The sequence below is a fragment of the Carya illinoinensis genome, chromosome 16, assembly GCF_018687715.1.
Source record: "Carya illinoinensis cultivar Pawnee chromosome 16, C.illinoinensisPawnee_v1, whole genome shotgun sequence".
Lineage (NCBI taxonomy): Eukaryota > Viridiplantae > Streptophyta > Magnoliopsida > Fagales > Juglandaceae > Carya > Carya illinoinensis.
The window spans coordinates 896,727-918,144 of NC_056767.1; the positions used below are offsets into that span (position 1 = coordinate 896,727).

General features: G+C 36.5%; 5 protein-coding genes across 8 annotated transcripts; 3 read left to right on the forward strand and 2 right to left on the reverse strand.

The window, feature by feature from the left end:
* The first annotated feature begins 934 nt into the window (after positions 1-934).
* On the forward strand, positions 935-4,525 carry LOC122299419 (very-long-chain aldehyde decarbonylase GL1-9-like). The gene is made up of 2 exons (XM_043109686.1): positions 935-1,933; positions 3,534-4,525. Exons 1-2 carry the CDS (start codon positions 1,703-1,705, stop codon positions 4,074-4,076), a joined length of 774 nt encoding a protein of 257 aa, XP_042965620.1. The 5' UTR covers positions 935-1,702; the 3' UTR covers positions 4,077-4,525.
* A 1,956-nt stretch (positions 4,526-6,481) lies between these two features.
* On the forward strand, positions 6,482-9,197 carry LOC122299422 (co-chaperone protein p23-1-like). Of its 2 annotated transcripts, none has more exons than XM_043109691.1 (6): positions 6,482-6,641; positions 8,023-8,209; positions 8,292-8,454; positions 8,588-8,625; positions 8,708-8,765; positions 8,863-9,197. In XM_043109691.1, the coding sequence occupies exons 1-6, from the start codon at positions 6,637-6,639 to the stop codon at positions 8,991-8,993; spliced, it is 582 nt and encodes a 193-aa protein (XP_042965625.1). In that variant the 5' UTR covers positions 6,482-6,636; the 3' UTR covers positions 8,994-9,197. The 2 variants fall into 2 exon arrangements, with proteins under 2 accessions (XP_042965625.1, XP_042965626.1); XM_043109692.1 differs by having other exon boundaries at positions 8,866-9,197.
* Positions 9,198-10,190: 993 nt separating this feature from the next.
* On the reverse strand, positions 10,191-11,639 carry LOC122299580 (pentatricopeptide repeat-containing protein At1g34160). The gene has a single exon (XM_043109959.1). It carries the CDS (start codon positions 11,637-11,639, stop codon positions 10,191-10,193), a length of 1,449 nt encoding a protein of 482 aa, XP_042965893.1.
* On the forward strand, positions 11,121-20,696 carry LOC122299420 (MA3 DOMAIN-CONTAINING TRANSLATION REGULATORY FACTOR 2). 3 transcript variants are annotated; one of them, XM_043109688.1, is made up of 5 exons: positions 11,121-11,903; positions 17,387-17,636; positions 18,026-18,120; positions 18,268-20,096; positions 20,362-20,696. In XM_043109688.1, the coding sequence occupies exons 1-4, from the start codon at positions 11,844-11,846 to the stop codon at positions 20,092-20,094; spliced, it is 2,232 nt and encodes a 743-aa protein (XP_042965622.1). In that variant the 5' UTR covers positions 11,121-11,843; the 3' UTR covers positions 20,095-20,096; positions 20,362-20,696. The 3 variants fall into 3 exon arrangements, with proteins under 3 accessions (XP_042965622.1, XP_042965621.1, XP_042965623.1); XM_043109687.1 differs by having other exon boundaries at positions 11,123-11,903; positions 18,268-20,105; XM_043109689.1 differs by lacking the exon at positions 11,121-11,903 and adding an exon at positions 16,615-16,800 and having other exon boundaries at positions 18,268-20,105.
* On the reverse strand, positions 12,732-16,346 carry LOC122299421 (probable F-actin-capping protein subunit beta). The gene is made up of 7 exons (XM_043109690.1): positions 16,159-16,346; positions 15,134-15,204; positions 14,582-14,695; positions 14,369-14,451; positions 14,222-14,295; positions 13,944-14,063; positions 12,732-13,126 (listed from the first exon to the last, which is right to left on the reverse strand). The coding sequence occupies exons 1-7, from the start codon at positions 16,285-16,287 to the stop codon at positions 12,950-12,952; spliced, it is 768 nt and encodes a 255-aa protein (XP_042965624.1). The 5' UTR covers positions 16,288-16,346; the 3' UTR covers positions 12,732-12,949.
* Positions 20,697-21,418: the final 722 nt, after the last annotated feature.

Genomic DNA, 21,418 nt, shown 5'->3' on the forward strand with positions numbered 1-21,418 from the left:
AAAGAATCAGTATTGGTGAACAGATTAGTACGCGACTTTGCTTATATGTAACAAAACTCTATTTGTTTAAGGTTACCAATATATGGAACTTAGCATTATTATTTTTGAAAAGAGAAATAATGTTTGTAATTATAGAATGTGCAAACGTTGCGTATTTGTTTTTAAAAAAATGATTAAATATATAATATATATAAAAAATTAATTAATTTTTTAATAATATATCTAACTTTAAAAAAAAAATGTACACACTTATACAATATTTGTAAACCAACTTCTCGTCCAGTAGAAAGTAAGAGAAGCGTACCAAATGTAAAATATAATTTTATTTAAAAAATTTTACACTATACATTATTTATGTAATATAATTGAATTTAAAAATAAAATTTCAATTTAAAAATTAAAATTATTCAATATAAATAAATATAAAAAACTTTCAAATAACATATATACAATTAATAATGAGCGGTGCTACTCCCACCGTCGAACTCCAGCTAATTCTTTTAAGATTATTTTTTTTCTTTTTCTACATATATTTTTTTAACACATTTAAATATTTTTAAAAAATAAAAAAATTCATATATTATTAAAAAATACTTACTTAATGATTAAGTAAAAAATTAATAATAAAAAAGTAAAAAAATCATAGCGGTATAAACCAGAGGTAGAAAGTATCGGTAAGAGTAACAATTTTTCATAAATAATTGCATATTCGACTGCGTACGGACGCTTCAGATCAAAAGACTGGTCCCCACTTAATTTGAACAGTAATAATTGGTTGGGGGCAATCCGAGATCTTGTCCCCCGCCCGGGCCACCCCCAGCTTCAAAACTCTGACGTCACTAATCCAAAACCAGTTTCCTGACCCTCGCATGTTCGTACTTAGAACGTGTGCACCAAAAATAAAAAATAAAGAATTATAATAGTAATAATTAAATCGTCTGAGCTAGAAATATCTCTTCACATCTTTGATGATCGTCATTTTGTTCTCGTCTTCCAAACAAAGATCGGTCTATATTTCCACGACTCTTTTGAAAAAAGCAGAATTCGGCATCACTCGATTCTAACTGGAGCTTTCAACTTTTGATCCTATTAAAAACTAGATCCGAATTCGAAACAAACACGTTTTTTGCTCTCTTCCGGGACATTTTGTTTAGAATTACAGCATTTTGACCAACCCGGATCTCGGAAAGCCAATGCATAGTTTATATGTTTTTATTGTTTCTTCTCTTTTTTTTTTTGTACATAGGTTTTTCTTTTACGAAAACAATCGTTTTGTTTGGCTGCCGAGAAAACGATAGGGAAAGGAAAAAAAGTTCAAAATTTGGGTTTTAGATTCTACGTTGCCATCTGGGCCCAATGCAAGTCTTTTGGGCTTGCTTCAACTAAAGTGGCATTGCATTGCATTCCTTTTGTTTTTCTTTTTCCAAGTAAAAACGGATATATATTTTTTTTTTGAAAAGTTGTACAGTCTGCCCTTCAAAAAGATATCTTTTACTTTCTTTTCCTACGTTTTCTTGATAACCAATCGAGTTTTTTGATATTTTAATGCAGTATATGATTCTTTTTCCCTTCCACGTTACAGGTTTAAGATTAGCAGATGAAATTCTAGATCTTGAGCTGTAATGTAGCTTCGAATCCGATTCCTTGAGTTAGTTAAAGCTTAAACTTTGATCGGTTTCGCTTGTGAATTCTCGAGTTGGCCATGGTTTTCTGGGAAGGATATGTGAGTGACGAAGCGATGGGCACGTTTGCCCCAATCGTGGTTTACTGGTTGTACGCGGGGTTTTATCAGCTGCTGCCGCCTTTGGACAATTACCGCTTGCATTCTAAGAAAGAGGAGGCATTGAAGAATTCGGTGCCTCTTTCGTTTGTGGTCAAGGGCGTTTTGCTGCAGCAACTCGTCCAGGCGACCGTTGCCCAAGGGCTCTTCCTGGTTAGTTGTCGAACTCATTCTATTAATTTGTGTCATGGTTCAAGTGAGTAGGCCGCATTTCCTAGGAGTTCATGTTTTATGGATTTGTTGAGCAAGGCAGTGAAATAAAGTAATGGGAAAATCACTATGACCATTTTCATCAACCCCATCATTGTCATTCTTTGTACTGTTGTCATCACTGGCTATCCTCTTAAAAAAATAAAACACCATCTTCTACGATATCGAAAAGATAGACGCTTGGCCAAAAATGAGTGCACGGTAATCTATCCACATGTAAAAATTTTATTTATGTCAGGTCCTATGGTTTACCTTACCTCTTGAAGTGACTTTAGATCCGACATAGCGTGCCTAACAGAGCTAGAATAATTTCTCATGGGAAAGTTGTGCCTCTCATTTTCTAAAGCTGCTAAAAGCAAAGCCTTCTAAGTTCTAACCGATGTTGCATTTAAACCAACGCCATCTATTGCCTATTGCCTACTTTGAAGGGAAGGGTATTGAGGAAAGCCTCTCTATGAGATGACAATGTTTGCAAAAGATCCCACACAGTTATCTCTGCAGGACGTCCAACCCGATTGTTTGGGCTAGCCTTTCTACTTTATACCACTATTGAATTCATATGGGACCTGTTCTTTGCTAAATTCATTGTGGGATTAGACACCACTTCTTTGCACTGTGTACATTCCATTTGCTAAATTTAGGTACTGGGTCCTGATGTGCATTCCGCATTCCAGAGGCTGGTATGACAGATGTTACATTATGAGTACTTGGGCTATGCCCATTTCAGTATCAATAAAATATCTTTGAGTCTTTAAAAAAAAAATGTCATATCTACCACCCTCCATTCTCCTACAAAAATGTCATATCTACCAATTTCTCCCATAAGTACTATAAGATTATTCAAATAAATTATCTATTGTAGTTGATTTAATAAGAACTTAAATCTCCAAATAAATATCTGCTGATGCAGTCTTTGTTTTAACCGTCTTGTCTATTAGTCTCAACCTAACTTAAAGATAGGACGACATCTGCTACACTAACGACGACTGGAGGAAAACGTACATGCGATTTTCTTGTCGGGTCTTTCATAACTGTACACCTGTTGATGCCATCTTTTGCAGATTGTAACAAGTATTTTCACTTATTTAACCGATTGGTTTTAAATATATCTCACCCATGGGTGGGGAAGTCTGACATGCTTTTATTGTTGACATGGGCATTGTGAAGATCACGTGGATTGATTGATTATAAAGTGATTTTGGATGGTTCTCAGTTTTTTCTACTGCTTCATCTTTTGCAAGTTCTCTGAATTCAAAGCTTCATATACCTTATTGAAATAAGAAAATGTTTGTAATTGAGACATTATAATGCCTGTTGGACAATTTTGGGTTGATTGACTGGCTTTACTGTCTTATACACTTGTATAAGGCTTGCAAGTAAGTGGAAACTTGGTATGTTCTAGACTAGTGGATATCAAGCATTTTACAGGTAGTATATGTGTGGCTTATACACGTATACTGTATATCGACTGAATTATTATCTTCCCCTTTTCAGTATCTTTACTGTCTTAAATTTGACAAATGCTCTTGCATTGTTGCTACAGTTGACCTCAAAGGCTAATGCATCAGGGATCATGATTCAGCCTTCCATTCCTGTTCAAATTGTACAGATTGTGGTTGCAATGTTTGTGATGGACACATGGCAGTACTTTGTGCATCGCTACATGCATCAGAACAAATTTCTGTACCGCCATGTGTACGCCCAGCATCACAGGCTGGTTGTACCCTATGCAGTTGGGGCCCTTTACAATCACCCGCTTGAAGGTCTGTTCCTCGACACTTTGGGCGGAGCTATATCTTTTCTGGTCTCAGGAATGACTGCAAGAACGGCTGTGATTTTCTTCTGCTTTGCCATCATTAAAACTGTTGACGATCACTGTGGTCTTTGGTTGCCTGGAAATATCTTCCATATTATCTTCCAGAACAACAGTGCTTATCATGACATCCATCATCAACTCCCAGGCTTGAAGTACAACTACTCTCAGCCTTTCTTTCCCATATGGGATAAACTTCTTGGAACTTACATGCCATACAATCTTGTAAAACGACATGAAGGGGGTCTTGAGGCAAGAGCAATGAAAGACTAGATGTTCACTAACAATCTCTGTGTATTATTCTAAGCTCTCACTTGAACGGGGATCGTGCTTTTTTGATGTCACTCAATTTGTGGTGTCGCTGATGGAGCTATTTATTTGAGGCTATGGAAGGCATCTAGTAGAAGTTGATTTGAGTTCATTCCCTTTTTGATTGCTCTCATGTTTTGGCTCGTTCCTTGTGAGTACACCAACCTCTCATCTGAACTTCAGTTGTGTTATAATGTGGCATAAGTTTCCTTCTTGGGCAACAATTAGGATCATCTTCAGGACTCTTAAGATTGGTCTACCTGTATGTTGCTTAGAGTGCTAGAAATTGCTTGCAAGTAATGAACTTGTAAGAAAGACACCAAACCTAAATTCTGGCAATAATGAACGATGATATATACACTACAAGCTTCACGCAGGTCTTTTATGAAAAAGTGGTTCCCATCGTGTGAAAATGTGTGAAAAATTCTCTCTCACTCCCTCTCTCTTTTTTCTTTCCTCCCTCCTTTGGTGGAGTTTACTTTTTATCGAAAGGCTTGTGCAATCTTTGTATGGGACTTGTCCCTGAGATTACTTTTATCCATTTGCACTAATGTTCTCTTCACCTGTCCCTGTTAATTTGGAAATAGAAATGACATTTGCAATAGTAGTAGATGGTAAAGTGTCATACAATTTTTTAAAAAAAAATAGTAAATATGTGATTCAAATGAAAAAAAAAAAAATAGTGTTAAATTTTATTTTATTTTTTTAAAATAATTACACAGTATTTATACATTTCATAACTATCCTTATCCTTAAAAAAGTGATATTCCCTGTCATTTCATCTTCAAATAAGATCATTTCTTCGTAGGGTCTTTCAAATTCACTTTTTCAAGGTGTTCAGAGTCTATAGCTCCTTTGAAGGAATCGAGATTGTTCATTTAAAAGCTGTGTAAAAGATAAATCAATTCAAATTATCTCAATTCATTTCACTACTTTTTTAACTTTTTATAAAAAAAATTAAATTCATCTTAACTTATTTTATACATTTTAATTTAAAAAATTAAACTCATTTCAATCTATTTCATATATTTTAACTTAAAAAATTAAATTTATCTAAATAAAATTTATAAAATATTATTATTCAAAACTCAACTCAATTTATATCAACATCTAAACATAACCTAAGACTTAAGAGTTTATCTTTCTTCCCTTAAAGTTCGGAAAAAAATTGGAAGAATACTCCCATCTTAAATATTCTTTGAACTAATTTTAGAGCATGGTGGTGCAAACCCATGACATGAAGAAACGAGTACTATGGAAAAAGAGACAGCTCATGTTTTTTCTACAACTTTATCAACGAATAATTGTTAAAGGACTCGTGTTGCTCCCTTTGTTATCTTTTAACAATGTGCTTTCTTCGAGTGCACGCAATGTTTTCATTCCAATTAATCTCGTAATAATAATTAATGGTTTTATTTTTTGTGAATTTTATATCTATTTATTTTTTTTAAATTATTATATAATATTTATACATTCGTAATTATAATTATTTTTAATTTTTAATTTTTCATGAATTTTTTTTCCATTATAATATTTTGTTAGGCTGTCACAAGTTCACAACAAACCATTTCGTAAGTCTAGTCAATTTTGAAAGTATTATGCATTTAAAAAAAATATTAAATATATTTAAGAAAAATTTATAAAGATTTTTTTTATAATTAACTATTAATATGTTGAAAATTATAAAAAATAAAAAAAATTACAAAATGAGTGTTGTAAATAAAATTATAAGTGTATATAGTACTATTCTTTAAAAAAAATGCCAATTGAAAATTTATATTCTCACATTTTATAAATTAAGAAAATAGATTGTTTTTCTAAAATATTTCTTAATTAATTGAGTAATGTTACTCATTATTTTTTTTTACTATAATTAGAGACTATTCATTATGTTCTATTTATAATGTCAATAATTTAATACCAAGTCAAGAAATATTTAGAAAATAATAAAAAAGAGAAATATTTTAATTATAACAAATGTTTATAAAAATAAATTTATATGTTGACATAATTTGATTTGATACGTTAGATTATAAAATTACATTGATTATAAAATATTGATTACAAAATATATCTAATGTATCATATAAAATCATATTTATATTAATATTTATTTATTTTTATAAAATTGACTATAATATTTTTTATTTAAAAAAGATAAAACCGAATTATTTTAATTAAAATATATAAAAAGAAGTTTTTTTTTTTTTTTAGTCTTTTGCATTTTTTGTCATGATTTTTGTTTTGTTTATTATTTATTTTTTCTGTCGAAGTCCAGAACTGTAAAGAAGCATCTAGAACATAGTTAACCGCCTTGAAAAGAAAACCATTTTTCTTTAAATTAAAGAATTAAATGCATTTAAATAAAGCATTAAAATAAAAAATAACTCTAAAACCCTTTATATACCCTCTCCGTCGCAGCGTGGCTCTGCAACATACTCATCCAGACTCTGCGTCCTCTCTCTGTTCTCTGTTAACTCTTTGGAAGCGAAAAGCCTGTGTTTTTTTCGCCGAAACCGCAAACATGAGGTGCGGTTCTTCACGCTCGATGCAACTGCTTTATTTTTGGCATTTTCTGTAGATTTTCTTTCGAAGGATGTAGCAACCCTAAGGTTTGATGTGGTCTGGGAAGAGTTTTTTTTTTTTTTTTTTTTCCTTTTGGTCTGTGAAGCGAGGTTATAGTTCTGATTGATTGCTTATCAAGAAAAGGACGAGAAATGGTAGACTTTGACAGTTGGCTGAGCTATATTCCTTCTGCTTATCTGGGATCGGTGCAAATGCTCTTTTTTATTTTTTAAAAAAATTTATGCACTTTTTAGTTTTTTTTTTGTTTTCTGTGCAAACAAATAGAGCGGTAGGGTTTGAGTCGAGTTTTGATTGATGTGGAATGAGTTTGATTTTTTTAACCGTGTTCTCTCTGAGAGGAAATTTGATTTTTCTTCTGTTTTCTTGGATTTTCGTTCTACTTATTTTCTCAGAAACTAAACAGACGGTAGGGCGTAGGTTCGTTTCCTAAACTGGAATTGCTTATTTTTGATGGCCAGAACTTTTAGTTTAGAGTTTGAATTCGAGGGTCTCGCGTGATATTGAAATTACTAACTACAATTGCCTATTATTCCAAGCTAAGAATCGGTAGAGTTCGTACTGATATGTTGGGTGATGATTTGCTGTCTCTGTGCATGTGTGTTGTTGTTCTCTTTCATTTAGCATTCCGCTGTATAATATTAGCCAAGTATCGACCATACCATCTTCTACTGAAATCTACATTCACATTTAGCATCAGGGCAGCAATTTGTAGTTATGACTTTCACAGTCGAAATTGATCTATTACATACCTTATCGAACTGTTTTCTGTTGAATTGTTGAATCCAAAAGTGAAAACGTTGTTATGTGTCAGACCAAATCGTAACCAGTTTGAGTTGTCTCGAAGCGTATAAACAAAATAGTTGAAATAAATGGCATGGGAGCTATAAATGTTTAATATCACTAATAGGAGTATGCCTTGTATTATAAGTATATGAGTGCAGTTTAATGGAGAAAATATGCAAAAAAACTGAAGATGCAGTTTGAATTGACACTGGTAGAAAATTTTCTTCTAGCCTCGAGTGTTTTGAAATGTCAACAACAAATCCGATTATGAAGATTATAATTTTTATTCTCTGCGACATGCATGCTACCTTATTGGTCTTCTATGTCCTGTGTTTTTTCATTCTGTACACGATTCTCTTTGCTTTGCAATCACAGCCACAGTCACAGTCAGGTGCTCTGTTTTAGACTGATTCAAGAGGCTTGATTTTGTTTCTCAGTTTCATGAAACAAACATATATTAAGTTGATAATTACTACCATGCAAAATTGTGTAGCCAATGTCTTCAATTTTTTCTTACTTCTTTTCAATGTCCAACTTTCAGCCGTCATCCGTGTGTGAGATGGGCCCAGAGGTCTGATGTACTTTTCATTACTATTGACCTGCCGGATGCGCAGGATGTGAAGCTCAAACTAGAGCCTGAAGGAAAATTTTTCTTCTCTGCTACCAGTGGAGCAGAAAAGATACCTTTTGAAGTTGATATAGAACTTTATGACAAAGTTAATGTAAATGTATGTACAAGATCATAACCTTATCTTTAAGTCCCAAAATCATTCTATCGAATGATTTTTGTATTAAAATGACACCTTGCAGGAGAGCAAGGCTAGCATTGGCTTGAGAAATATCTGCTACCTTGTGAAAAAGGCTGAGGACAAGTGGTGGAGCAGATTGTTGAAGCAAGAGGGGAAGCCTCCTGTATTTTTGAAAGTTGACTGGGATAAATGGGTTGACGAAGATGAGGAGCAGGATAAGAAACGTGAGTATCTCTATACCTGTTGCTTTAATCAATCATTGTTCATGCTATTACCATCAATTTAACCAATAATTTATTTATTTATTTTTTATTAAATTTTTGATTGGTTTGTCAAATTTGGCATTTTGATTTCCAGCTGGAAATGATATGGACTTTGGCGACGTTGATTTTTCGGTAAGTGCCGAAATTATCACTTAAGCATTGTTATGCCGTACTTACTCGATTACTTATGCAAGCTTTTGCCCATCTATTTCAGAAACTGAACATGGGTGACGGTGAAGGCTTTGATGCTGATGCTGCTGGGGGAGATGATGGTCAGTTTCACAATATTCCTTGTCCAAAAATTATCGGGTTAAGTTCTGATCTTTAATTCTTTTGAAAACTATCTGAAGTGCCTTCTCCTGCATGCAGTAGACCTTGAGGATAGTGACACTGAGGAAGAAGAAAACGTTGAGCAAGCATCATCTGCTGGCGGCAAGCCTGATGCAAAAGCTTCTCTTGCTACTGCATCTGGTGGCGCTGAGCCTGGTGAAAAAGCATGAAGGGTTCTCTCCGATGTGCCTTGCAGCGCATATGCTAACCCCGAGATTTGTCACGTAGTTAATGTTGGCGGCATATATTATTAAAGCATGATTAGTAGCGAATGTTTTGCTTTACATATCTTTGCCTTTTTTTTGGGTGTTGGTGAGCTTTATATTTATGGTATGCATACGTTACATGTATGAAAATTTGGGCTTTGGTGTTCAGAATCTCCTCTCAGAAATCTTTCTTGATCAATGCATGTGTGATGGCGCAGTGGTATTTAGGTCCTGTTAACAGGTTCTTGGATTAGAGAAATGAAACCCCATCAAGACATGCCATAGATTCATCCTTATAAATATCATTGAGAGATAAATCCAACAATTTATGAACCTGCGAGTTCTGCATCTTTACCATTCTATCAAGGGTATAGGGGAAGTGGGAAGTGCTAGATCTACAGTAATTTTACAAAATAATATGGTTTGATATGATATATTTATGAACTTTATAATTAAGAGAGTTTTAATCTGTATCAGATTGATGTGGGATGCCCATAAAACAGAAAAGAAAACAAGTCTTCTCATTGATAATCAGTATTACCAAAACGTTATTTAACACGGCCGTGTATTGAACTGGATGGTTGAAAATAAAAGAACGCTTGTGAAAGATTGGAATTGCAGCTAAGGATTGAACCACAGAAAAAGAAATATGAAGAAAAGAAGTGAAGAGAATAAATGGGAGAGGGTTGGATTGCAGGAACATTTCTACACGTCCGTACCTCTGCAGTGGATTATGTATGAAGTATACCTGAACAACATATATACCTCCCGGAAAAATATAGTTGCAAGCATAGTTATGTACTAATCGGTACACCAATATGATGTGATTGGTCAAACAATAGATTTGATTGAAAATAATGTTAATTTAAATTTTAAGTATGAATAAAATAGTATTAGTATACAGATTAGTGCACAACTGTGTTTGAATGTAGCAAAACTCATACCTCCTACCCCCAACTCCCTCCTGCAGATGTTATCTTCATCCCCAAAAATGTTGATGGATGCAGTAGACAAAATGTTGTTTTCGCCAGCGACTAGTCCAGGTAAAAGGCTCAACTTCTGAGTCTGGAAAGCAGGCTACAAATCGCCAATCTTACAGTTTTCCACTGATTTAGATTGATGATAGGCCATCTTCATGACCCAGGAACTATAGGTTCTGTGTCACCAATAATCTTTGCAAGAACATAAACCTTCTGTAAATCTGTGAAATCGAGCTCGATCTCGCACAACGATCTCCCTGTTATAGATCTTGGATATAATTTTAATCACAACATGACAATCCCCGCATATCCTAAGGTTCTTAATCACTTGGATTGGAGTCCCCTCAGCTGTGCTAATCAAACCAAAAGCCACAGCCAACTTCTCGCTGTGATAACACAATGCATTCTCCTTCTCCTCTTGTCCTATATCATGCAACACAAAGTTAGTCTCAGCCACATACCCATAGGCTTTAGTCCTGAACTTAATCTCATCTAGCTTTGCATAAATCTCGCGCCAATTGAAATGGCTCTGATCACCATTTACAAACTTATGTATGACGCCGTCCACTTCGATGTAACTAAACCCTGGTATCTTCTTCACATCTCTATCCTTCATCGCTGTTCGCACCCTATCCACATCTTTCCATCTCTCATGAGCTGCATAAACATTCGACAGTAACACAAAATCCCCACAACTGTTAGACCCCATTTCCACCAGCTTCCGTGAGGCAATCTCAGCCATTTCCACATTCCCGTAAGTCTTGGATGCACCAAGCAAAGTCTGCCAAAGAACCTCATCGGGTGTCATAGGCATAGAGCTTACAATATCATAAGCCTCTTTGAGCCTCCCAGCACGACCCAACAAATCAACCACACTACCATAATGCTTAACATTAGGCGTCAACCCAGACCCTGCCATGGAATCAAACAACCGAACCCCATCATCCACTAAGCCTGCGTGGTTGCACGCACACAATGCGCCAAGATATGACACCGCATCTGGGTGCACCCCGGCTCCACCCATTTGCTCAAAAAGCTCTAGAGCCTTGTATCCATCACCATGCAAGGCAAACGCCATAATCATGGTATTCCACGTAACAATACTCCTACGGCACATGTTCTTAAACACCGTATATGCCTTATTGGCAAAGCCACATTTTGCGTACATGTCAATAACTGCATTGCAAACTTGCACGTTCATGTCTAGCTTCTCTCCCATGATATAACCGTGAACCTTTTCGCCTTCTTTCAAAGCACCCAATTGCGAACACGCCGAGAGAGCCCCAAGAACAGTGATTTCATTAGGCTTCCAACCCTCTACCCGCATTCCATTAAACAACTCTATAGCTTCACTGGGTCGACTTCCCTGAGCCAGCCCAGCAATCAAAGCGTTCCACGAGGCAATATCTCTGACATCCATTTCATCAAATACCTTCTCGGCACTATCAAGATCGCCAGATTTAGCGTACACGTCCAACAAAGTAGTCATCAAGAGAGCGTCGGCATAGAATCCAAATCGCACAACTTGAGAATGTATCTGCATGGCCTCGGAGCGAGCCAGCATACGTGCACATGCCTTGAGAGCGAATGAGCAGGTGAGCGCATCCACTCTGCAGGACTGGCGCGACATGGTTCCGTACCACAAGATGGCCCTCGTGGGTTCGGGGCCGGCGGCGAGGCCCCGAACGACGGCGTTCCAATCATTAGTTGATGGATTTTGGATGTGTCGGAATAGGTGGGTGGCGTAAGAGAGGTCACCAAAGGGGGAGACGGCGCAGAGCTCGAGGAGTTTGGTACGGGAGGGAGATAAGAGAAGTTGGCCGGTGGTTATGAAATGGACTTGGAGCTGTTTGATGTGAGAGAGAGAGTTGCATTTCTGTATCAACGACTCAAGGTAGGCCATTCCATTCCTTGCTACTTCCACCTGGTTTTAGAGCTTCTGATAATTTCCACGGGAATTGGAATTTGTTTGAACATTAAATATTAAGACTGTCTACCCTTAGTATTATGCCTAGTATATATATATATATATATATTTATCCTTTTCATTTTTCAATGTCCTTAACTTGAGAAGTATATAGCCAGAACAAAAGAGTTGATTTTTTTCACTAGGTGAGACCCTAATATTATCTTATAATCTGAGCTTTGTCAAGATAATCGGCTAATTACAATATGGGAATAATGCAAGAATTCACAAAAGCTCCCTCAAGTTGAATGTCTACTGCATTTTTTGTTTTCTTTTGATGTCAGAGACCTTTCAAGGCAGGGCCCGGACTTCCCTATAAAATAAACTCCGGTCTCGTGCACAACACATTCGAAAGTTTCTCTACATAAAATTGGTTAATTCACCGACTTTTCACCAAGATTGTTAATTTCTTTTAGGTAATTAATTTTTTCTACATATGAAACACTTTCATTGGACAAACTTATTAGTAGGCTTTATAGTCCAATGGGACTCTCTAGTCTCCCCTTCTCTTTGAAAGGGAAGAGGTCATCCCTTTTTGTTGATGATCAAGTCATTTTTCACTATTGTCACATTTTGAGGAAATAAACTTCCACTTTTGACAAACTTCTGCTTTTGGTAATATAATGGTCATCCCAGGAACTTGAAAGCCATTCGAAATGTAGTAAATCAATTGCAAAATTTTCTCTTCCCACCTTTTTTTTTTTAACTTTTATAATGTCAGTTTCCATTTCATCAGAAGAGTATAGACCAAACGAGTTTCCAATTCAATGAGCATCTATATCTCATCCACAAAGCACCAAACTTCTTAAGTCTACAAGAGGTTTAAGAATACTACACTTTTTTATGTCCAAGATAAGGACTCAAAATAAGAACATATAACTACATAATATCTGCTGGGAAAAACACACTGCCAAGTAAGTTTGGGAAATGCAATGAATTTGAGAATCCACCGACTTGTGCCATAGAATCCAACATCAGCAATCCGGCAGTCTCATCACAACTTCAGCTGGTGGTCGTAGGGTACATACCATTTCTCTTGTCTTGCCAAAATATACCTGATCCAGTGAATTCCTCAGCTTACTCTCCATCTCCTCTATCATCCTTCCCATATTACAAATATGGCCTTCTGCAACTGAGAGGTTCATATCCATCTAAAGGGGATAGGAAGAAAATAATCAATTCCTGTCCAAAATAAACATACTCCGAGGCAAAAAAAAGCTTGCTTGTCTAATTGCACACATAAGGATAAAAAATAACTATGATCCAATTGATTATGTTAAGGCTCTTTTATGTCTTGGGATAACACAAGGTTAAAAAAAAAAAAAAAAAAAAAACAACGCCCCTTACTCCTTAGGAGTATTTTTTAATTTTTTTTCTTGTTGTATTTACCAAGAACCTAGTGGAAGGTCAAGGCATATTCAGGGGAAAGTACCATGAGCTGTGGTTTCTGTATTTATCGACTTCCTCTTACTCTAATTTTCTCAATTAATAAGCTGGGTTCTCTTTGGTCCCCACACCTTTTCCGTCGTGGGGTGTGGGTTGCAAGAGGGAGAAAGGGAGGAGAGAGGGGGGGGGGGGGGGTCCTGAGGAGGGACAGATCTGCTAAACTTTAGTCTTCTCAATGACGATTTCTTTTACTTAGGAAACGACAGTTTCACCATCAAACAGAATAATCCCCAACACTGAATCTGATCCAACTAGTCCAGCTTTTGCCATCTGAATAGGAGTACTTCCTAGAAGGGAGATGATGCTGATCACCATACTGAAACCTCTCACAGGTTATGAGCAAATGGAATAAAAAATGATTCTGATTAAATTCACTGTCCATTCTTTGCAAATTCACTCACCCAAGAGGAACAAAGGTACAACTCTCTTACATCTGGCTTCGGCAGATTTTCAGAGAAATATTCCAACAAGTAAACTCTGGGGCAAAGATTAAACTCCTCAGTCCAGAATAGAAAGAAATACCTGTCGCCTAATTGATCCAGACAAGCTAAATGTGCCTGACAACCCATTATCCGTAGTCAAAGATAGCATCACAGTACTGGTTAAGCAGTAATGAGCAACTCCTTCCTCCTCTGGCCCCACCTAGAACAAAATAAGTTTTAGCACGTACAAGGAAGGAATGGCAGAAAAATACACAGAGAAGAGGGAAAGCAGCCTGCGTCACGGAGGGTTACAAGGACATCCTACATGGACATCATCCCCACATCCACACTATGCAGTCGATGGAAAATGAATTTTACCTCAACGACATGTATAGCATCCCATGCTCCCTCCTGCAGGTAACCCCTTCGGCCCTGCCCTGTCTTTGAGCCATCTTCATCCACAAAAAATACAAATCAGAGAAACATAAAAAGACTACTGATAGTCAGTTCAGGTAAAAATATTACCTTTCTTTATCAGGAAGCATGCGACAAAGCCTTCATTGTCATCTTCCCACATATAAACTGATGAAAAGCCACCTTCATAGTACCTAACAGATTACATGTTAATTAAACTAATAAAATTTTCAGACAGGATAAGTGATTGAAGAAGAAATTTTAACACATGAGATCCGTTAAACAAAGAAGAAACTCATGGACAAGGCATGTAAAGAACCTCACTGGTCACGATAAATTGCAAAGATGTCGTTCGCCTCAACTTCAAGTTTCCTCAACACTATCGATGGGAATGCTCCGTCCTTCAATGGTGGATGGTATTTATTTGACCAAGGCGATCTAGATGGGAATAAAGTAACACAAAACAAAATGAATCCCTACTTTTCAAAGAAGTAGCGAATGCATATAGTTAAATATAATAAGTGAATCCACACAAATAATTTCTATGCACATAAATTTTTGGGAGTTTTCATAAGAACCAAAAAAGGTACTCATGTAGGGAAAAAAAAGGTATGGTAGTGACAATTGCTTTAGACTAGAAGTAGATAGTGTGCTTCTCTCTGTGAAAACCATGCAGAAAAGAGTTGCAGCAAAAAAAGTCCTCAGAGCTGCAATGATCTGTGAACTAAATATAGAGATCCAAATTAAGGGCAGATCTCTTTAACATCTACAACTGCACACAAGCAGAATCACTACTGAACATAGATTCAGATGACTAATCTACCACGCTACAACCTAGAACAAAACTTATGAAAGCACAAATAGTTGAGCATATACCTATAAGAGTCGGCATCTCTGTTGTATTCACACAAAATAAACTCCTTCCCACAATCAACGTCACATAAAACCTGTATATTCAATCCAAAAAAGTTTTCATTTTTCAAATGAAGCAATAGGTTAGGAAATACTCGCCTTAATAAACTCAATACATTATCCATCCACATAAAACCAAATACAGTCAACTCTAAGTTAGAAGCAAATAAAAAAAAAAAAACCAGTCATGGAAAAGAATAAAACACAAGGGCCCAAAAGAACATGCATTATTTTACTCTAATATAAACAAGAAAATTCATCTAAATTTCCATGAAGTCTAGTCTAAGTTAGAAGTATCTTTTAAGGGATAGATTACTTGAAACCCAACAATTGAAGGGATGGCCGATGCTATGATCAACAGCAGTTATAATTACCATATGGTAAAACTTGATGATCAACAGGGTTAAAAGTTAAAATCTACAACTTGTAGTTGGTTGAACCCCAAAAAGTTGTATGACTATGTTAATTAGGTTAAATTATTTTACCTTTCCAAACTGAGGGGAGAATGAAACACAAAATAATAGGAGTGCAATTACTTATTTCAGAAAAAAAAATGTTTCCATTTTTAAAAAAGGCACAAGTTTGGTACTGTTCACAAAACAACTTTCAAAACCTCCCTAATAACATTTTTCCCCGAAAATGCCAGAGAAGTAGATTGCAGAGCATTAACTTGAATAATTTGTATGTAGGGTCATAAGAAATGACTGTTAAGCTGAAAACAGAACACTGTCAAAAAAACCCAACAGTCTTCGTTTTTACTCATCTATTTATGTCATATTTTCAGAATCAAAGATTTCAAAAGGTTCCAAACCGAACTGGCAATTGCTAAGTAATGTGGAGCCAATTGGAGCGCAAGTACATATAACAGCATCCAATTTTCTTCTCCACTCCTCCAATATCTCAGCAACCAAATACGAAGTAATCACAAAAAAGGTAAAAAATTACACCAAACTCTACTTGTATTAGAGAGAGAGAGAGAGTTTGTAAACCTGGAGGGGCTGATCGACTTGAGAGAGAAGTTCGGAGGAGTGGTGGGGCAAAAGGCTGAGGAGCGCCGAGAGAGCTGTTTCGGTGTGCTTCGGAGGGATTCTTCTCATCAATCCCATCGCCGCCTCCATTTTTCTCTCCCGCTTTGGTTTTTTCACGGCTACTTGCTATTAAAATAAGAGAAGAAACCGACGACGATGAAATGTTAAAAGAAATAGAGCAAATAGTTTTATTTTTAAATTTAATTAAATAATTATTTTTATAAATATTTTCTGATTAAGGACGCAGTGCATTGTGAGGCTAAATATGTAATTTCATTAATAACATTAATTAAAAATGATTCTGTCCACGTCTAATCCCGCGGATTTGGCGGGCTCTTTGTTTGCCGTTTCAACAGGCAGACTATAAGAAGATCTCAGCCGTCCATTGACAAAATTCCTTAAGATCCGCATTGATTTTAATCCAACGACATATAACGTCCTAGCGTTTTGCAACTTCCTCCGAAAAAACCAAAAAATGGAACGAGAACCAAAAGCTTGTTTGGCGTTGAAACTCGATCAGTACAGCATAGGTTAACAATTTAACACCAACAAAGGAAACCAGATCATCGGTGTTGGATTTCTTCTCGTAAAAGACCATAAAAAGTAAGGTTTTTTATTGGTTTCTACAGTTACAGTTTTTGGTTGTATGGAATGTCGTTTCTAAGATACTGAGTATGGAGAAGGGGAGGGAGGAAGTGGAGAGCGTTTGGCAGATTTTTTTCATTTTGTTCGGTTTTCTTAAAGATTGTATTTATTAGAATCAAAATGCTTGAGTTTTCAGTAAAAGAAAGAACATCTTTGGTTTTGTTTCCTGTTTTTGGAAATTTATATATATATTTTTTTCTGGGTGATTTATCCATTTGCTGGAAGAACTTGAATTTAGCTTCTGTAGATGTTCTGTACGACACATACACCTTTACTCTAGTTAATTGTTTTTTGGTTCTTAGATTCGAGTCCTTTTCTTTTGATGTCTTTCTATGAAATAAGAAAGCTGGTATATTATTTCAGACTGGGTTTTTAAGGTTCTTGTAGCACACAGTAATGTAGATTTAGTCTTTTACTGTGTGCTATGAGAGGGCATGGGATTAGAGAGGGTGGAGTTTTTTTTTTTTTTTTTAAGAAATAATAAATTAATGTAATGTTGTCAGTATCTGCAAATTGATTGCGCTATCTCTTTTCTTGGTGCTAGAGAGTGAGAAGAGGATTTCAGCATATAAGCCTGATGGATTTCAGCAATGGTTCTGTATCAAATGATCGTCGGAAGGTTCACAAGTCTGCCTTTGATAGTGCAGATCGGCTATCTGTTTCTTTGTTGAAGACTTCTCCCAAGTCTCCAATGTCCCCAAAGTCACCAAGGTCTCCAAAGGTGCAAGGAAAACATAGCCCATTCAAGCATGACAGGTCTTCACATTCTCCAAAAGACGGGCGTCCTAAAAAAAGTAAAATGAACCCTTGTGTTATATTGTTTCCGGATCAATGTGTTAATTTTTTGCTTGCATAATTTATTGGCTGAAAAAATCTGAGCCTGAGAACTCGGGTTTTGAAATGTTAGAAAAGATGGCCCCGGAAGTCATGGTGCTAAAAAAGGATATCTTGGAGAGCATTTCTCTCTTGGTAGCTTAGGTTGGCCTCATTGGCATATTTGCATGTTTGGAGTACCATTCTGATGACATAGAGATGCATAAAAATGAAGTATTGGGTTATCTAATGTCCTTCATTGCATTATATATTTACGATTAAAATATAAATGACATGGGCTTGCTATCTGATTTTGAACTTTATGAGTAATTTTCAGATTATTTCCTAATGAACTACTTGCATGATGCAGGTGGTTATGGGGGAAAAGGTACCTGGGGAGGGTTACTTGATACAGATGGTTCCTATTTTCTTGACCCTAATGACCCAAACTATGATAGCAGTGAGGTAGGCAGTTACTTTATATGGCTATGTTTCACCTTTGCAGAATTGTAAAACATTACCAAGAGATGAAAAGTCAGTAAGATTGCTTGTTTTTATGCTGGAATTGTTCATTGCAGTTACTACCTTCTGAAAAAATATAATTCTTTGTAGGAATGCGAACCTTTAGATGCAGGAAAGTCGACAGGGGATTTTGAGGAGTACAAAAAGAAGGCTATCATAATAGTGGAGGAATACTTTGTCACCGATGATGTAGCCTCAACTTCGAATGAATTGAGAGAACTTGGAAACCCTCGCTATAGCTTCTATTTTGTCAAAAAACTTGTGTCGATGGCTATGGATAGGCATGACAAAGAAAAAGAAATGGCTGCTGCTCTGTTATCTTCGCTATATGCCGATGTCGTTGACCCCCCACAAGTTTACAAAGGCTTCAGTAAATTGGTAAAATCTGCTGATGACTTGATTGTGGATATACCAGACACAGTTGATGTTCTTGCTTTGTTCATTGCTCGAGCTGTGGTTGATGACATACTTCCTCCTGCATTTCTGACTAAAGAAATGGCTTCATTACCTAAGGATTCAAAGGGGATTGAAGTCTTGAAAAGGTGTGAGAAGGGATATTTAGCAGCCCCTCTTCATGCAGATTTGATTGAGAGGCGGTGGGGAGGTAGCATGAATAAAACAGCTGAGAATGTGAAGGCTAGGATTATAAATTTGTTGATGGAGTATGTAGTGAGTGGTGATACGAAAGAGGCTTGCAGATGCATCAACGATTTGAAAGTTTCATTCTTCCACCATGAAATAGTTAAAAGGACTCTTATAATGGCAATGGAGAGACCGCAAGCTGAAGGACGGCTACTGGATTTGCTGAAGGAAGCTGTGGAAGAGGGTTTAATCAACTCAAGTCAAATATCAAAAGGCTTCGGTCGGATGATTGACACGGTCGATGACTTATCACTTGATATACCTAATGCGAGGGAAATATTGCAGTCACTGATCTCCAAGGCAGCATCAGAGGGATGGCTGTGTGCTTCATCTTTGAAGTCACTTAAAGTGGAGCCAGGAAAGCAAGCATTAGATGTTGGCTCTGCCAAAATATTCAAGATGAAGGCTCAATCTACCATTCAAGAATACTTCTTGTCTGGTGATATATCAGAGGTAAGTAGTTTTCTAGAATCGGAAGACAAGACTTGTTCAGCAGAATTGAATGCTCTCTTTGTTAAGAAACTGATAACTCTAGCAATGGACCGGAAGAGTAGGGAGAAGGAAATGGCTTCCGTGTTGCTGTCGTCTCTGTATTTCCCAGCTGAGGATGTTGTAAATGGGTTCACAATGTTGATAGAATCTGCCGATGACACTGCTCTGGATAACCCAGTTGTGGTTGAGGACCTTGCAATGTTTTTAGCTAGGGCAGAAGTGGATGAAGTACTGGCTCCACAACACTTGGAAGAGATTGGAACCCAGTGTGTAGGGCCGGAGTCAATTGGGAACAAAGTACTTCAAATGGCAAGGTCATTGCTAAAGGCTCGACTTTCAGGGGAGCGGATCCTAAGGTGTTGGGGTGGTGGGGGAAGCAGCAGGCCTGGGTGGGCAGTCGAGGATGTCAAGGACAAGATTGGAAAGCTGCTAGAGGAGTTTGAGTCTGGAGGAGACATTAGAGAGGCTTGTTGCTGCATAAAGGAGTTAGGCATGCCATTTTTTCACCATGAGATTGTCAAGAAAGCTCTGGTGACAATCATGGAGAAGAAGAACGAAAAATTGTGGAGTTTACTCGAGGAGTGTTTTGGCTCTGGACTCATAACCATGAACCAGATGACTAAGGGTTTTGGGAGGGTTTTTGAATCACTCGATGACTTGGCTCTGGATGTTCCTGATGCAAAGAAACAGTTCACAAATTATGTTGAAAGAGCAAAGATTGCTGGGTGGTTGGAATCATCATCCTATTTCAGCAAATCAGAGCATGCAACGAGCACACACTAATAGTCCTGAGGGTAGACTTCTCTCTATGCTTTCCCTCATTCAGACACACGCTTTGACACACAAATATGCACATCCCGGGACACACACACATCCACCCGAAACTTTTAGTCACTTAGTTCACATATCTTCTTTGCTGACATGTTGCTTCTAATCAGGAAGCAAGCTGGAATGGTTTGCTTCCTATTGCTTTTTTAGTAATCTAGTTTTCTTCAGCAATCATATTAAAAATCCTCCAATGTTGAAAACTCATACCTACTTCTATTCTAGCCTTTTGAAGCAAAGAGTTGGATGTGGCATGGATGTTTTTCTGAAGCAATGGCGAGGATATGGAGCCAATTTAATGGAGTTTTTTCCTTTCTAGTATGTGGTAGTTTTTATCAGGAAACGAATAGCCCGAAATTACATGTACAAACATCTGGTAGTTTGATTGAATTATTCATGTACGCAGACAGCCGATGAGATTTATGTGGGATCTAAACAAGTTTAGACAAACTAGATAATTTTACATCTTTGTGTTGCATGAATGTGGAGGCTGAAGTTCTGGGATGTATGCCTTTTTTTTCCTTGAAATTCATGTATATTGCATGGTAGGTTTTGCTGCAGTGTCTGTTTCCATTGCTCTACTCAAGATTCAACAGCCTATTGTGCATAGCATGATGCCAATGACCAAGCAACTGAAGTGTTGAATTTTCAAGGCGTTACAATTTACATTCGTCAACAGTTGAGGAGATATGTGGGTTATGCTCTTGTTTTTACTTTTTAATGCATGGAAAAGACCAAGCCATCAAAGTTTCAGAGTTACGATTACTGCAAAAACAGAAGAAAAATAAAAGAACAAGAGATGTTCTCTAACGTCCTTTGAAGCCCTCTTTTGAATTTGGACTAAACTTGATCAACTCAGTTTAGTCTAATTTTAAGTTTAGTTTAACGTCCAAATATCCAACTCTTAAATCACTAAACTCATCATCTCAACTCAAAATTTCTTTAGACGTAGGGCTCATAACATTTTTGAACTCAATTCTTTTTTACATACATGACTCACAATTTTTTTTAATTTTTTATAAATACGTCTAAACTCGTCTTAACATTCAAGCACATCTAAACTCATCTTAGATGAGCTTCATAAAACTTACTACTATTTATAAAAAAATTCGAGTCATCTCAACATCTAAATAGAACCTATATGCCTCACTACGATGCAGGATGCATTTTTATACAAATACAATGATTCTGGGAGAAATATTTTATTTATAAGTTGACGTGAATGGCACACTAAATAAAATGTTTATACGATATAATTTGATTTTAGAGTCTTAGACATATT